The sequence below is a fragment of a genome, unplaced genomic scaffold (assembly GCF_019419815.1).
Source record: "Pyrus x bretschneideri cultivar Hongxiangsu unplaced genomic scaffold, Pyrus_bretschneideri_v1 Contig43, whole genome shotgun sequence".
NCBI classification, from domain to species: domain Eukaryota; kingdom Viridiplantae; phylum Streptophyta; class Magnoliopsida; order Rosales; family Rosaceae; genus Pyrus; species Pyrus x bretschneideri.
In genome coordinates, this window is record NW_025999757.1 from 2,096,591 (window position 1) to 2,114,427 (window position 17,837).

The 17,837-nt window shown below is 33.4% G+C and overlaps 1 protein-coding gene across 1 annotated transcript; it reads right to left on the reverse strand.

Moving 5' to 3' along the window:
* Nucleotides 1-2,638: 2,638 nt before the first annotated feature.
* On the reverse strand, nucleotides 2,639-6,069 carry LOC103964539 (SPX domain-containing protein 3). Its single transcript, XM_009377482.3, has 3 exons — nucleotides 5,684-6,069; nucleotides 3,560-3,725; nucleotides 2,639-3,260 (listed from the first exon to the last, which is right to left on the reverse strand). The coding sequence occupies exons 1-3, from the start codon at nucleotides 5,927-5,929 to the stop codon at nucleotides 2,884-2,886; spliced, it is 789 nt and encodes a 262-aa protein (XP_009375757.2). The 5' UTR covers nucleotides 5,930-6,069; the 3' UTR covers nucleotides 2,639-2,883.
* Between the last annotated feature and the right edge of the window lie 11,768 nt (nucleotides 6,070-17,837).

A 17,837-nucleotide genomic window follows, 5' to 3' on the forward strand; every position in this document is an offset into this window, starting at 1 on the left:
ATCAATAGGGATATCTGCTCCATATCTCAAGATATTATTTCCTATTTAATATCTTAAGAATATTCTTTTCATACACCTTGGCCAATAAGATGCTGCCATGTGCAGGGTAAAACCTAACACTATGGCCGACCTTCTTCCCTCTATGTATATATTCAATTCTATCAAATTTCGGTAAGCTTTTAGTACACTAAAAGGCCATAAACACTTACTCTTTTCAGAGAAACTAACTTAGGCATCAGAGATGCATTGGTCAACCCCATCCCCACCTCGTGGGAAGACTTAGGTCTTTGATCAAAGGTGTTGATTGTTTTGTAGGTACCTTTTGTAAAAGCAAGAAAAGGTAAAAATTTGCATCAACAATACCTCCAAATTCGTTATTCACCGTTAATCGCATAGAACAATGCCTATACAAAACAAATATAATTTTGTTAGTTTGAATTCACAATTAAAAAATACAAAATCAATCGTTTATCAGATATAAAGCAGGATAGATTGAGGAAGGGAAATGAGGTGGAGGTGGAGGTGGAGGTAAAGGAGAGGGAGATTGAGGGAGATAGAGGGAGTGGAGGACGAAATTCAGAGATGGAGGTAGTTAAGGACAATTTTGAAGAGAGATGAGGGAGGGAGAGGGAGAGGTAGCTGCTGCAATTTTTTTAGTTTTTGCCTCTCTCACGATTGGCTTTCTGGTAATAAAGACAACATCTTTGCGCGACGAAGGCTTCGTTGCGCATAGTGTGTTCGTGCAACTATTAATCCATTTTCATTGCACATAGCATCTTTACGCGACGAATCTCCTTGACCATGTGTTTTTTTTTTTTTCTATTAATTAGTACTCGTGAGTAATTTTTTTTAAACCACATATTTAAAGAAAACAAATTATTTAATCCGTCTATACAAGGTAAATAAAATTGAGCAAATAAGTACTTAAAGTAAATCTTTAATCCGACAACAAACTAAGAAAATATTTAAAGTGTCCATAGATGTTAAATAAAAACATTTGCTACAATCTGGTTACATTCTAAGAAAATATTTTATTCCTCCATAATAGCTAAACAAAAAAAACTATTCCGCTGGTGGTGCTTGTGTACTTCGCTCGACGTCATATTTTCACTCCCAGTAACGCCTCTTGATTGAATATGTTATCGATGAAATTCATCAGGTTATGGTCCCTTTTATCAATAATATAATTAGCCTGTTATTGTAAACATAATTAATACTCAACACTGTAATTATTATATAAAAATAATTATTAAATTACTAAATGACACTTACTGATAAGTCATCCAACATAAACTTCTTTACGTCCTATGGCACTTTTTTCCAAGACGCCCACTTTGAGGACATTTATTCCGCAATTCTGTCTTAATATCATGCGCAAGCAGGGCATGTGACTCCCTCTTAGATCCCTTGAAATCATTAAAGTTGATTCGCCTAGCCCGTCATTGCTTCCCATTTTGGCCTATACAGACATTCTCTTGTTTTTTTTTTTTTTCTCTACGGAAACCAAAAAAAATTCATAAAGAAACTAAGTTATTCATCTAATTTTATGATAATGATACTAATAATTTTTTTTTCCGCAACAAAACAAAAAGTATTAAAACCATATTGATATTACCTTTCCGAGATCCTTGGCCCTCACATCCTTGGTTAGTTGGAGCAGCATTGAAATCAACCATCGTATAGAAAAGTAAAACAAGAATTGGGACATAAGGGGTTTGGGGAAGAAGCAAACGAGGGGGCCTTGACAGTTTTGGGGAAAAGGTGAGAGGAAAATGGAGAGTGGATCTATGATTTTATATAACCTATGAAACCTTTGAGCGACGAAAGATTTGTCACGCAAAGTTTGCATTAATTAATCCACCTTAAATGTTTAACTGACCATTCCAAGAAACTTTGCGTGACGACACATTCGTTGTGCAAGATTTTGGCAGGAAAAAGCATCTTTGTGCAAGATGTCAGCAGCCAAGTCCCCATCTTGTTGCGTCTTTTCTCAAACTTTGCACAACGAATATTTAGTTTCGTCGTGCAAAGGCGTATTGCCCGACGAAAACCCTCATCACATAATTGTTTTCAATAATTTTTTATAGTCAAGCCATCTTTGCACGATAATACCCTAGTTTCATTGCAGAAGTGTTCATTGCGCGATGAAATTTGATGCGTCATGTAAAGTTTGGCTGCGCAAGTGTTTTTTTTCTAATAGTGGTAGTGAGAGAAGAGAGAAAAAAAGGTTAACAGGAGAAGGAAGGAGGGCTGCTACCGATTCCAAGCCTGTAGCAAGGGCCCGCGTCTAGAGGAAAAAAAAATAGAGTTCGGTGTTTCTTGGATTAGCTATTTTATGAAAAAAATTCCCCCCCTTGAAATTGCTTTGGTTTATTTTCTTGCCGTTTGAAGCTTTAGCCTGCTTAAGGTATATCTCGTCTTGACCTCTGTTGTTTCTCTTTGTTCTCTTTTTAATATCTTCACTCAATTCACCCAAGAAGGAAAAATAGGTCAAATTGCTTGATATAAAAAGACATCACCTTGTTCAGCTATTTGAATAACAGTCATTATCCAAATTCTTTTCTAATTACTCAAAATCGTTATAATATTATTTTTGTCAAATAAATCGTTTATAATATTAAACCATTGATATGTGGTAGATATATAAAAATACTAATTAGTGAGCACATTAATTATTCTCCAGCTACCCAAGGATAGCAGATACGGTCTTCCTGTTCATGCAACTACATCCTCAAGTCCAAATTGTCCTCCTCTTTGCGGTCTAGCTTAGAGTAAAAATATTGCCTAGAATTAACAACAACAAAAAAAAAAAAACATAAATTCGACATGTTCCAGTTCTTGTGCTATATATAACTCCAATTAATTTAATTCTAGCTCCTTTAACTAAACAATAGGTATGGGAGGGCTCAGTTGGAATAACTTGGTGAGATCAGAGCTGTCAGCATCCAAATTCAGAGGTGGAAGAGAATACTGGCTATAAGTAGAGCTGCCTGCTCTTCTAATCTCTTGCATGGTGAGTAGGGCTGCAACTGTGTTCCTAAATATTCCTTCTCCGGCGACCGTTACTGCTTCTTTCACTTCTCTTTTTCTCTCTTCTTCCTCCACTGGGAACACTGCATCTATGGTGCTTTCACATGCCTTGACCAGCTTTGAGATATTGTCAGTTGTAAAAAATGGCTGCTCCAAAATCTTTTGAATGAATGGCAATCTCAGTAGGCCACCTGTTCTCTTGTCATACTTCTTCAGTATCTTAGCCAACCCTACAAAACCAAAAAATTGTTAAGTATATGTCGAATCATGAATGTTTTGCAAGGCCTGTTCCATGCGCTTGAGACGAAGATGACCCTCGGCCTTGATTGGCGTGGGAAAAAAGTTTTACATATTACGCTCACTCGCACATACGAATATATATATATATATATATATATATATATAGAGTAATTTATTAGTAGAGGGGAAAAAGAAGAACGGGAAGTGGAGGGTGGAATGTAAGTTCTTGAAGGATTGCCGTATAAAATTGGAATGAGCTTATTAATTAGCCTCATCAACCATGGACTACCTGTGTAATTGATGTTGCTGTAGTTCACCAAGAGCACCATCTCGCCGTGGAAATCAACAATGTCCTTCCTAATTTTGCCCATTTCCTCTTCATATTTAGTCATTGAAGGCTGTCTTCCATTTGGCCCCCATTTATCAATTACTCTTTGAATTCTCTGCTGTAATTCCTGCATTCACATTGTATAGATATATGCTGCAGTTAGTTTTTTATTTGTACTTACAACAAGGACCATTTTCAATGCCTTCATTTTTTTTAATAAAAAATTAAAGACAGCAAATATATAGCATCTATATGTGATTGATTTAAAATTAATATTCATAAAAAAAATTGCAATAAGAGAATCAACAATGTGGTGGGTGAAGGAGGACGGAAGATGCAATGTTTGCTTTTTTATAAAGGATAATTATATGGAGATCAAATTTATATATCAAATTTGTAAATTAAGTGATGTGTCAATAATAAGAAATAAGCATGCAAATTGATATTTAATTAATAATCCAATCATCTACAACCACATATGGTTTACAAATTTGGTTCAAAAAATTTAGTTTCCCTAGCATTTTATCTAGAAATTAGTTTACAAAATTTTATCTAAAAATTTAGTCTCCCTAGCTAGCATTGGTGGCAAAGATAGATAGGGGTGAAGGGGGGCAGCCGCCCCTCCGCTCGCCAGAAAACAAGGCCAAGAGTGAGTCCTAAGCTTCTTTGATTCGGCCGGAAACAGGAAATCTAGAATGGTGGTTCTGTTGAGCAGCTCCCCTGCGTTTTTATTAAAAAATAATAATTTTTTAAGTAAACGCTGTCGTTTTACTTCTCTGAGAAAAAAAATTAAAGTATTTTGGGGGGACCAGTCCTTACCCCGTTCCTCCCCAATCCCCATCCCCCCACTTTACCTAACACGCAGCCCTCATCCTTCCCAGTTTTAGGTAAATTTGTATTTTCCAAATTTATATTATTTCAAACCCTAATTGATTATTAATACGAATTTTGTTCAATTGGTATAGAATTATAGAGTATTACCCTGATATGGTTATTGACTATTTATAATTGAAATGAATTCTATAATTATTGATGAATGAAATTATTGTTTAGGATAAAAATTGAATTCTTGATCATTGACTGATTAATTGAATTATTGAGTAATGTATACGATTATTCATATTAATTAATTGAATTGTTGGTCTGATCAGTTAGTAGTCATATTAGTATAGTCTACTCTAAGATTAAGAGTCTAATATATATATTTTTTTCCATTATATAGTTGTGAATAGATCAAAGGTTGAATGATAACATGGTTGTTTACATTGAGAAAAATGTATTTGATTTTATTGATAATGAGCCTATTATGTAACGTTTTCATGACATGAAATCTTGCTGGTAACAATTGTAATTTGTTTGTAATGATAAATTATGGAAGACATTACTTTTGGATTTGGTTGTTGCTATTTTTTTTGAACTTTGCACTCTATAAGTTCACCCCTCCCCCGACCATTTCTAGCTTCGCCACTTAATAGCATTACTAATTTTTATTAATGACATATTATTTAATTTATAAATTTAGTCAACCTAAGATTGTTCTTGGCAGAATGAAGCGACACTAAAATTGGCTTGAGAAGATAATAACATCTTAGTCTATAACTGTAATGTCATTTTCAACCTTTTACATGTGTAGGAGTAGGATCTATAATATATAGCGGAACTAATTAATTAGATGAGACTGAGTGCATGTAGGACCTATTAAGATAGTTTTCATCATATTTGATGTCATATGTTTATAAACATTTTTTACACTGAATATCTCTATGAGTCTTTCTCGTTTCCGAAAAAGTACGACAATTTTCACTTTGAGTTTGAGACAAGCAAGTTTCCCACATTCAAGCATAATCTACCCAATAAGATAAAATTCTTAATTAAGAATTTGCTTAATTGTCAATTTACAAATAAAAAGATCGAGTTAACCCAACCGAGTCAACGACTGGGCCAAAATCAGGTAATCCAAATTGTCAGTGAACAAGTAGTGTTCTCTCTCAGACAAACTATGTATTAAAGCACACAGTAGATCTCAGTAAAAGAACCTGTTTGGACATTAAAGATAAATTATAACACAATCGAAAATAAGCGTACCTTATTCCGGATAATGAAATCCTCCTCTTGCTCCATAAAAAACGCATTAAACTTCTCAATCTCATCGTTCAACAAGTAAACAAACTCAGCCTCAGTTTTGCCGTACTCTGATGCCTGTTCCAACAACATGGTATCTGAAGAAATCAGCTTCACAAGCTTCTTCAAATCCTTATACGACAAGAACTTGTCGCGCCAACCCGGCAACGTCCCATGCATTTGCTGCTTCAATCTCTTCCCAAACTTCATTAGCTAGGGTTACAAAGTTGGCGTTTGGTTACAGAGATTTAGTGTGATTTGCAGAGAACCAGAAAACAAAAAGTAAAAATGAAGTGTAAGAAGATAGTCGAAGTGCTATTGGTAGAGTTGGGAGGGAGGGAGGAGAGAATAGGGAAAGTGTTTATTAGGAGGAAAGAGTTGGTAGAATATTAGGGAGCATATGCTTGACGTGATGAAGTGGCTGTTGGAAAAGGTACAAATTGAGTCGTCCAAGTAAAAGAATTCTTGGGCATATTCGTTATTACTGTGTTTGGTCATAGTTTTGGAGTTAGTATTAATTATGACCACTGGACATTGACCGACTCTACTCTATGATGGGATTGTGCCATGTATATGCCTTGATTAGAGGCAACAATTTGGAAAATCTTTTTAGACACCGTCATCGTCAAATATTGTTACTAATTCATGCGTGTTATAGTATGAAGAGGTAAATTTCTTGAATTTAGAGTGTAATATTCATAAATAAATAAAATTAACATACTGATAAATTAATAACACAATGTATAGTATGACGATCTGATAATAAACTTGTCTAGTTACTAGGTCATCAAATTAAGAGGTTAGGTTGGCAGTACAATGCTTGTGGTTGGCGCCATAGATTTAGTTCATAATCTAAGAGCTCTGATTGGTGCCCTAATGGGGTTGAGAACTGAAATGAGAGACTGACTGAGTTCAGCCTCGCAGTAAATCTATCTTCCACTATATATAAAGCGAGAGGTAGTGAACAGTGGGATTTGGTGTCACCGGCTTCCACAAAAATAACTAGACCAAAATGCCCCTCAGCTAAATAAATTCAAAACCAACCCAAAATAATATAGCAAATCATGCAAGGGTAATTTGGTAATTTGATCATCATAAAATATAATATAAATATAAGTAGGAAGAGAGAAAAGAATAAACAAATGACAAAGTTGAGGGTGCCATATGATGGGTGAAGAAAAATATAATAAAAATATAAGAAAAATTATGAATGTTATTTTCAAAACGTCTTAAGAGGCGGGTAGTGTTGTTGATAAAAAAAAATAACAAAATAAAAAAATATTGAAGCAATTCATACATATAAATAAATTTAAAATGTATAAGTAGCGCGTAGAGCGCTGTGATTTAAAAAATGCCTGTTGCACGCGGTTGTTTATTAAATATTATTTCCCAAATTTTAAACACTTAAGAGGTGCGTAGTGCCGGTTATAAAAAAAAGTCTCTCGCACGTGCATAATAATGTGATTCAATTAGTTGTCAAATGATCATTTTTTTTTTTAACAAACGATGTTATCTACACTAAGGGGAGTGAGTGGCATTAGCCTCACAATGGGCTAGCAAGCAGTTCTTTATTAAATATTATTTTTCTAATCTTAATGTAAATTCAATAAAATGTAGATGGAAATTGGAAGACCGCTTTTATTAATATGGATTCAATTGTTTTGATTAGTTAAAATACCGCTTTTATTAAATGTATTTATTATTCATTAATATTTTCACTTCATAAATCTAACAGAAATGCTAAGGATTCTCTCAAAAGTGAGACTTTCCATGAACTCTCTGCAACTTCATGCTTTCATGGGGTACTTGGTGTGGATGATGGCTTCCATGTCGTGAGTCAACAGGCTATTGACTTTGAACCGATGTCACAGGTTGTTTACAACCATGTCTTGCCTTACGTTATGTCGGTGATACATTGAGCAGATCGGGCTTTCTAGATTGATGAAGCTGATGTCGTGGGCCTGGTTACTAGCACGGTGGTGGTTGCCTAGGTAATGTGGAATACAGACCACCTTTCATTCGATAACATTATTTCATAAAACTAAATAATTTCTAATATTCCTTAAAACTAAATAATTCTTAAAATTCCTACAAATTTCTAATATTTCTAGAAAATATTTGATATTTTTAAAATTTTCCAATAATTATATAATTATAATATTTCATTTAAAAGAAAAAAGAAAAAAAAAAGAAGCAATTTCATCCACCCAAACCCACCCACCGCCACCCAAACATCATGCACCTAGCCCTTTCCCTTCCCCACCACTTTCCACGAGCCCCCACCCCACCCCATTCCCCATGCCTAAACCCTAAACCCTAAACCCAACTCATCCCCTTTCCTTGTACCCATCTCCACCCACCCTACCCCTTCTTCGTACAAATTCACAAATATTCACAGCATATCACATGTAAATCAAAGCATTTTGTAGTGTAAAATTACTAATATATATAAAAAAAAATTAATTTGAAATACCTCTTATCTCTAGAGTAGGTGCCAAAGAAGAATGAGAAGCAACCCAAAAAGAGAAACAAAAAGGAACATAACCTAAATGGAATAAAACAATATTGAAGTGCTTATTGTACAACTTTGGTATGATGTTCTTCCAACGTGATCATTTGGACTGAAGAATGCACCATCAGAATTCCAGCACCACATGAATGAGGTTTATTCAGATCTCTGCGAATTGCATAATCTACAAAGATGATATGCTAATCTTTATTGAAGATATTATACAACACAAAATCCATCTTACAATATTCCAAGACCTGACTTACCAACATGGGTTAGTTTTGTCTAAATCCAAAATGAAGCTAAGAATGACAAATGTGAAATTCCTTAGCCTAAAAGGGATCAGAGTTGTAGATACTCGAGATTGGATGTGTCTTATTCCTTAAGAACACATTGTTGAAAAGATTAATTAGATAATTCTCTGATGAACTTAAAGGAAAAACACACATCTAGCAATCTCTAGGCATTATCAATTATGCCTCCAATCACATCCCAGGACTATAAAAACAACAAGAAAGATCTCAAAGCATTTAAAGAAAAATGTTAAGAGATGGTCACTGGAAGTTACAATAGCAATCAAAGAGCTAAAACAATGGCGCAAGAAGCTTCCTTCTTTAAGGATCCCTATTATGTAACCATGATTTTCCATGAAGATGAAATGTGGTACCTTGGGTAATAAAAAGAACAGGAATGCCTATAGCCCATAAAGTGTAGTCCAATAATCTTAGTCCATATGGCTAGGCTTAAGCCCATTGAAGGTATTATTTGTCTTTCAAATAATGAATCTTAATTCAAGTTAGGATATCTTAGGGATTAGGCAACGTAATCATAGTCTTAGGAGAACTGGATATCTTATCCTATATTCTCTCATAGATATTCTCCCAACTTAATAAAGATTACTTTCCCTACAATGACTCACAAGATCTCTATAAATACTCTAAATTGGACATTTATCAGAGAACTTCTACCTATAATACGGATCCTTCATTTTCTCTACAAGACTACTAAACACATATTCTCTCTACACCTAACAGAGCGTCAACTTTCACTACGCTACTGTGTGCACGTAGATACATCCATGGATAACTCATCTTCTTAATGCTTCGACATAGGCTATTTGTCAATGATGGTTCACGATGTACATCACACCATTCTTTCTTAGAACTACACTCGTGGTTTGATTCTCCTTCCAAAAGATATGTACGCAGTCATATTCGGATTCAACCACACCTCTAATTAACCCCATTCTCTCTTGCAGGAGATCATGTGCAATTCCAACTAGATTTTGCCTCTGTCTTTGTATGTACGCAAATTTAGTTCCAACAATTGATGCTTTCATTGAGAGTGAACTCATATTTCCCAGCTAGCGAAATATTTCATTATCATGCACATTATGCACATTATAAAAGTTTGTCAAGTTTTTTGTTTCACTTTGCATAAAGTAATGATTTATATCTTAATCATGTTATTCTCAAACATGGGATTTTGGATGCAAGTTCCTACCTAAAGCTTGACCAATATTATATAAATGTAAAAAATAAAAAATAAAAATAATAAAAAATAAAAAATAAAAAAGGATGAAAAACATTAAGTATTGGCAAAAGACAAAACAACTTATATGTGAAAAATATAAAGCTTTAGATATAACAATATCTACATTACTTACAATAGAAATAAACTCTACATGTTCACTATTTCTTTTTGAAAAGAGAATTTACATGTTGACACCAAATTGCATTTCACCCATTTTTTTATGATTGATAAAGTTTACATATTGACTTCTTTGTATACTACATTCCGTATTTTGTGCCAAGGAAATACAATATTTAACAAACTTTCTAGCAAGCAGTTCTGAGGATTTTTCGGGTTAATTCATGTTCTTGTGCCAAGAAAATCATCTATCAAATTCAACTACAAATGAGGCTAAGCTTCTATGGAAATTGTCAATAGCTAATACAACATATACCAATAAATAAATTTATCCCAAAAATCATGCACAACTTGCAATGCAGTAACAAACTCTGAAACCCTAAAAATCCATGTCTTACTATCAATAATCGCCCAAAACCAATTGAAAAAAGGGTAACATGTCGTCCAATAGTAGTAACATGCGCGTCACACACATATGTGTATGACTCACTCTCTTCTTCATCTCACACGTTTATGACTCCGTATCTCTTCATCTCACACGTGTATGTCTCATTTTTTCTCCATCATGCGTATGTCTCCCTCTTTCCTTCATCTTTTGCGGACAAATCTAAAAAGATTAGCCTATTTCTCGGCTGCAAGCCTATAATATGTCGTTCTTTATCACTTAAAAATGATCAAAAATTTGCTTCTCTAAATCAACTTTTGGGACTTCAGATATTGTAATAAGGGTGTTAAGGGAAGCTTCAGTTTGGTCGTGGGTGTGGTGTCAAGGGGTAAAGGTGTTGGAGAGGTATATTGCTGGTGGTTATGGAGAGATGGAAGAAAATCATATTTCTTTCTCTGTTCTTTGTTTTCTTATTACTCTTAAGCAACAAAAGGCTTCAAATATAACATAACTAATACTCACTAAGTGAAAACAAAAAACATATGTAAGGATGTATTAATTAGAAAGAGAGACATCCGATGTTGTACCAATCATAATCACTATATGTATCAGTTGTTTCACCATCATCATCATTTCCAAATAGCAAGTCCTCTTCCTCTTCCTCCTCCTCCTCCTCCTACTTCTCCACCTCTTCTATCTTCGCCTCCGCCTCATCCATATGTTGCCTCATTACACCAAACATTCCTCAAACCTCTACGTCAACATCCATTGATTCAAGATCAATGTCTTCTCTGCATAATGGTATAGTAGTTTCATCATTGTCATCTTTAATCAGCCGTATTGAACTATCACTTTCATGCTCATACTCATCATCATCTTCGTCATTTTTACTACCATTATCATCATCATCTTTCTCTAGAACATCCCAAACATGCCTATGTTGAATCTTCTACACAACTTTCCAAGGATAACCTAACTTTAAATTGTCGATATAAAATACTTGTTGTGCTTGTGTAGATAACAAATCTGGGTTACTATCATACCATCGATTATTTACATTCACCGATGTAAGAAGAAAATCTTGAATGATCTTTTTTCCTTTGGTATCTGTATTGAACCACTGACATTGGAAAAGAATTACCCTAAAATCTCCTAAAAATTGAACTTTAATGATATTAACTAAGCTGCCATACAAGTTATACAGTTCACCATTATTCGATCCTGACATCATTAACCTATTATTTAGTGTTATGAGGTTTTGACCAACGAGTGTAATCAACGTATGCCGTTCACAATACACCCTGTGCATTGGATAGTGCGTCAATCAGGACCTTATGCTAATGAAAAATTCTCTATTCACTAATCTAGGTTCTAGAAAATATAATGACCTGACTTGCTACCTAAATCATTTTGGAAACAACTGTCTATGCCTCTGTTTTACATTAGCATGATTCTCTTTTTCCAAAAGTTGGATATGCTCACTACATGAATATAAAAAAAAAAAAAATATTAGTCAAAATAGTAGAATTACAGATATCATTAGTGAAAATTAAACTATTAAAATCACATACTTTCTGAAGTCTTCAATTTCGTCACAATTGTCTAACATATACCAATAAGCCACTTCTATATCTTCCCTCGAAAGTTCAACCATTACATGACCTCTAATTAGACGCGCTTTCTGAGCAAAAAAAAAAAGAAAAGAAAAAAGAAAGCAATGCATTAGTATCACCACCATCATTGTTTCTTTCTGGTCGGGTGAATTTTGTCTCAACATCACATAGATACATGGAGCAAAATGTTGAAGACTTGTATGTCATATGCACTTCCACAATAGAACTTTCAGGTCGAGCTTTGTTACGTATAGATTTCTTGTACGTGTCTAGCAATCTAAAAGTTAAAGCATTGTTACTATGTAGAAAAACAAACTAAATGAAACTAAAGCAAGCATGATGGCACATTACCTTTCTACAGGATACATCTAGTGACATCTAACAAGTCCTGCTAATTTAGCCTCTTATGGTAAATGCACAATTAAATGAACCATGAGAATGAAGAAAGCAAGCAGGAAGATTTTTTCTAGTTTGTACAGTATGAGCGCAATATCTTTTTTCTTCATTTACACGCATATTCGTGAATATTAGATGCATAACTATCATGAAATTTAATTGATTGTAACCATTGTGGAAAATCTTTATGCTCAGATGGCTTGAATACATACTGAGCTGGTGGCTTATCCAATTTATTATTTTCATTCAATTCTAATTGCAAAATTTCACTTGATATTCGTATATTTTAAATCCATCCTCGTCTTGAGTGTGTCATTTGACTTCTTTGTATTCAATGTCCCAATCAGAATATCATATGTATTCTTCTCAATATGCATGACATTAAGATTATGTCTAATCTTCAATTTAGACCAATATTCCAACTTGAAAAAAATACTCTTCTTTGTCCAATTTAATTCTTCAGCATTCTGCTTCCTTTTCTTGTCTTTATTATCACGATGTTTACCAAGTATGCAAGGTACAATCTAATCTAATAGATCAAGTATGTCATCGCTTGAGAAATCTTTCAAACGATGTCTCATTTATTGAAGACCATTAAAGAGTGTAGTATTATTGTTCCATGAATAATTCATTGGTAAGTAGCGATAGTGTCCAATATGACAATACTTCTCAACTTGGTGTACGATCCATCCTCATTACATATGCCAACTTATCACGTGTGCTCCAACCATATAAACTTTCATATTGTTAATGTCACAGTTGCACACAAATTAAAAGTACATGCAGCTATTTTATCTTGGGTTTGAAAGCCTTTTCTTATAAGTCCTTAAGCTTATCTACTAATGGATGCAAATATACATCAATCTCATTTCCGGGTGCATTTGGTCCAGGAATTAACAAGGTGAGAAAAGAGAATCGTTTTTTCATACACTTCCATAGGAGCAAATTATACAGAAACAAAACAACTGGCCACATGCTATAAGGCTTGATCATATTCGAAAAAGGATTAAGCTCTTTAGTCATAAGGCCCAATCTAGCATTTCGTGGGTCTCGAGCAAAATCAAGGTACCTTTTGTTAAACTCTTTCCAAGCAGTAAAGTTTGCTAGATGCTTCATTGTATTCACATCATTGACTCTTTTATCCTTGTGCCACCTCATGTCTTTGCTCGTATGTCTTGACATGAACAACCTTTGCAACCTTGGTTTAAGTGAAAAAATAACGCAATACTTTTTTGGGAACTTTCTTGTTTTTTGCTCACAACCACAAGCCTTATACCTTGGCTCATTACACACTAGACAACTATCTTTAATTTTCATGTTTTTATAGGACAATGCACAATTGTAGTAACAAGCATGGATATTCTCATACCCCAATCTAAGACTTGCCAATATCATTACTAACATCTTATCAACTACCTTGTCAGTCATATGGTTGTCAACTTTATTGTGGATCAATTTCACATGTCAAAACTGCATATTCATTGAATCCAGGGTATAGTTCCATTTGAGCTTCATTTATACTGACCATGATGCCATTAGGATTACTAGTTGCCTCATCATTCGTAAATCCTAAAGTTCATCTTTGCACTTAATGGATTCACTCCCCATGATATATCCATATATCATAATTCATATCCATACCAGAATTCAACAAATGAAGATCAACGTCTTCAACATAATGAAAAAAATTATGTTATGGCAAACTTTAGAAGACATGATATCTAATTATTCTGGTTCACAAGGTGACAAGCAACGTCAATGAATGACTTGACCTCTTCTCTATACTCTAAACTAAGGAGATTTCGATTACAAATCCATTGTTTGTCCATGATGTCCACTTGTATTTTAACACAATATTAACTTACTAAGACTTCTTTTCTAAATACTATTTGTTTTAGACTAAAATAATTTTGAGTAGCTAGATATGGAAATTACATAAAAGAGGGAAATATATATTTCAACAAGGACCAGTTAGGGTATGTCATTCATAGGATGTGCGTATGTGTATACATAAAAGCCATATGAAACTAATAAAGTGACAGGATCAATAAAAATTTTATCTTAAACATCCAAATATTCTATGCATTAATAGATAAGAAAAAAGTATATAGATTGGAACTTGATCGTTTTATTCTCCATAACATGATAAGAGATTTTGTCTGAGTTGTATTTTCATCTCGTTGCTGATTCCTTGAAAACACACTGCACAACACACCACATATAGGTCAAAGGTTTGTTTTGTTACAAATGAGAGTGAGAATTAAAATACTTGATGCTAAACAACAAATATCCAAAACTACATACTCCTACACATTGAAAACTTCAACAAAACTTAGTGTATCTTAATTTAAGTGAATCTGCAGACTTTGAATTTAGTAGAGTTTCAAAATACTATTATAATTCTTCTGAATTGGGTTTTCCTTATGAGTAATATAGTTGGAGGACGTTGCTGTAAAAAATTTGCTCACACAACCACAATAATGGATGCTTACTTCGCCAAAGCCTTCCATAATGGTTGAATGCATACAAGAATTTCTCACTTCAAATTTGACGATACAATTGAGAATCAAGTTCCTTTGTGACAACGGTGTAGCAAAGATAAATGATTTTCTATGCAAGCATTTACCCATGAAAAAATGAGTTACATATATCGAGATCATTTTTACCTGTAAAATCATGAGTATTCCCAATATGAGGTAGAACATAGCATTTAACTCTTTAAGCTTGGGTGCTTCTTTATGCTTGAGAATATGTTTTCTTCATTGTATATTAAAAACGAATTCTTTATTTATAGACTCGGCTGAGACTCGAGCCCCCGGTTGCGACTAAAAAAATTATAAATAGGAAAGATGATTTGACAAAATAAAATATAATTCAAATACAAATTGTCGAGATGAAAGTATAAAAGTCGGTGGTATTTTTCCTCACAACCTCCAAAACCTCACAACTTTTGATATAACCAATTTATACTTTGATTTAAAAAAAAAAGAAAAAAGAAAGCCCATTCGAAAATATGTAAGAATCAAAATTAGCATTACATTTCAGCACCTAGGGAACCTCACAACTTTTGATATCATTCGAGTCATGCTTTGATAAAAAAAGCCCATCCGAAAATATGTAAGAATAAAAATTAGCTTACATTTCAACACCCAGGGAATTCAATTCAACTAATTTGTCAAAATGAAATGCAATTATCATTTCAATTGAAATGGATTTTAGGGTTATAAGTTTGGAAATTGCCATATTTCATTCAATTAAAAGTTCTTGTGCATAACCTAAAACAAAATTAAGATGAAATAAGACCTTACCCTGCTGCAGCCACCAAGTTACTTGAAGATGCAAGTATCTGGGTGTTGAAGGCGAGAGTGAATCAGTGTAGTGAGACAAATTAGAGTGCAATAGAGAAAAAAATAGTGCGATTAGAAAAATTGAGAGGGTGGGCAAGAAAGGTAGATGAAGGGGACGCAGTGGTTGCTGATGATGGCAACCACTGGATTCTGTGCAAGAGAAGGAGACGGAGGGGGTGGGTAAAAAGTGCAGATAGATGAAGTGGGGCTTTGTGAAACTGAACTTTTTCTTTATGGATGATGAAAGAAAAAGTTTCATTTAATTTATTTTAAGTTTTTCTTTCTAAATATAGAAAGTTTGAAGTGCCAAATGAGAATTTTGGAGTGTTAAATGAGAATTTTGGAGTGACAATAATAATTTTTGTGTCTTTTATGAATAGTTTTCTTTATACAACCAGTGAGGCATCTTTAGCCTCACGTGTAATTGTGTTGCATTACTAAAGATTATGTGACGCATTCTAAATTCGTTATCAATATACTTTCATTTGGACGGTGAAATTTCCCACCCATTTATGTGTCACGAATCTAAAAGTTATATGTGACGCATATAATCTAAAAGATATTCCAAGACATGCAAAAGTTTTTATATGATGCTTTCTAAAATCTCTTCACTTCGTAATATATGATGATTTTCTGGGCGCCACCACTATTTTCGTCACATATTCCTTGTTTTCTTGTAGTGAACCCTGAGAATAATTTCATTTATCAAGAGAAGTAAGAAAAAAAACAGAAAGATTTAGGGCATTACATGTGGCTATGATGTAGTGATTAGGATTTTTTAAGGAAGTTGAAAAGAAATCATTTTGGGAGGACATGGATTTGAGAAGGCAAAAGCGTGTAAGTTGAAAATAAACTGCACTGATTAGTGGGTGGATAATTACCATTTTTTTTTCTCATCGAAATCATATGTGGGACAATCTTTTTGGAGTATGTGAGGGATCATTAATCAAAGAACCTATATTGTTTAGGATCAATCTGTAGTATATGTGTGTTGTATCTGACGGACTAAAACAATCATCTTCAAGATTCACCCAAAACATGGTATGTAGGCAAGCACATATGGAAGTTTTTTTTCATGTTATATTACCAAATTATCCTTAATATAGCTGGTTGTTTTTGTGTTGATTTTTTTATTCAAATGAGGAATTTTAGGGTTATTGAAGGCCACACCTATTTTAGCCTCTTGCCACACACTTGCTCTTTTACACATTATTCTTTATTTGTATTTTTTATTCTTTTTATTTTGTTTTAAATATTTCTTTTACATTTTTATTTTAAAAAAAGTTAAAAAGAAAACCGCCCACTATGTGAATACTCTGGATTTTCTTAAATCAAATTGTTTTTTTTATAAATCTAATTAAGGAATGGTATTTAAGTGCATTTTTGAAATTATGAATGATTTACCAATTTTATCCTATGACTTTATACACTAGCATATGGCCAAACTCAAAGTACCTGAGAAATTTTTTTATTTTTATTTTTAAAATAGAAGGAGAGAGGAAGAGAGTAAGAGAGATTGAAAGAATGTGGGAGTGGGAAGAGAACTTTATTTTTTATTATTTAATTAGAGATATGTCATAATCACATGTAAGTTCAAATGTAGGTGAGACTTAAAATAAAAGTTCAAAATTTTGGTTGTGTGAAATAACATTACTGTTCATATTTTTTTATTTATGTTTAGTTTAATTAGACCATCTCCAATGGTTGGGCTAAAAGTTAAATTTTTTAGCCCGAAAAATTTAGCTTTTAGCCCAAAAACAACTTCTCTACTCCAACTGTTCTACCCTAAAATTTTAGCCCGGGATTATTAAAGAATGAACTTAGGCTATTTTTTTTTGTTAAATTAATTTTTTTTAAAAAATAAATACGTAGACTATCGTAAATTAATTTTATGAACATTTTAATCTAAAAAAATTTAAATTCCGATAAATATTGGGTAGAGTCCACCCCAATTTCTAGGCAAAATTTCGGGGGAAATTTGGCATTGGTTTAGCATTTAGCTCAAAATTTCCCCTTGGGTTGGAGTGGGTTTGGGGGGAAATTTTGAGGGATAATCTGGCTTTTAGCCCACTATTGGAGTTGGTCTTAGAGGGTTAGAATGATAACTTCATATATTTAAGTTGAGTGAGAATTGTGTTAATATGTAATTTAGATATAGATAATATATAATAAAAATAAATAAATAAATATTGTAGTGAAATTTTCAAAAATTTATTCT

Coding starts and splice junctions, on each gene's coding strand:
- LOC103964539 (XM_009377482.3), bottom strand. CDS start 5,929: ATGAAGTTTGGGAAGAGATTGAAGCAGCAAATGCATGGGACGTTGCCG. Junction 3,726..5,683: donor ATTTCATTATCCGGAATAAG/GTACGCTTATTT, acceptor ATGTGAATGCAG/GAATTACAGCAGAGAATTCA. Junction 3,261..3,559: donor CAGCAACATCAATTACACAG/GTAGTCCATGGT, acceptor TTGGTTTTGTAG/GGTTGGCTAAGATACTGAAG.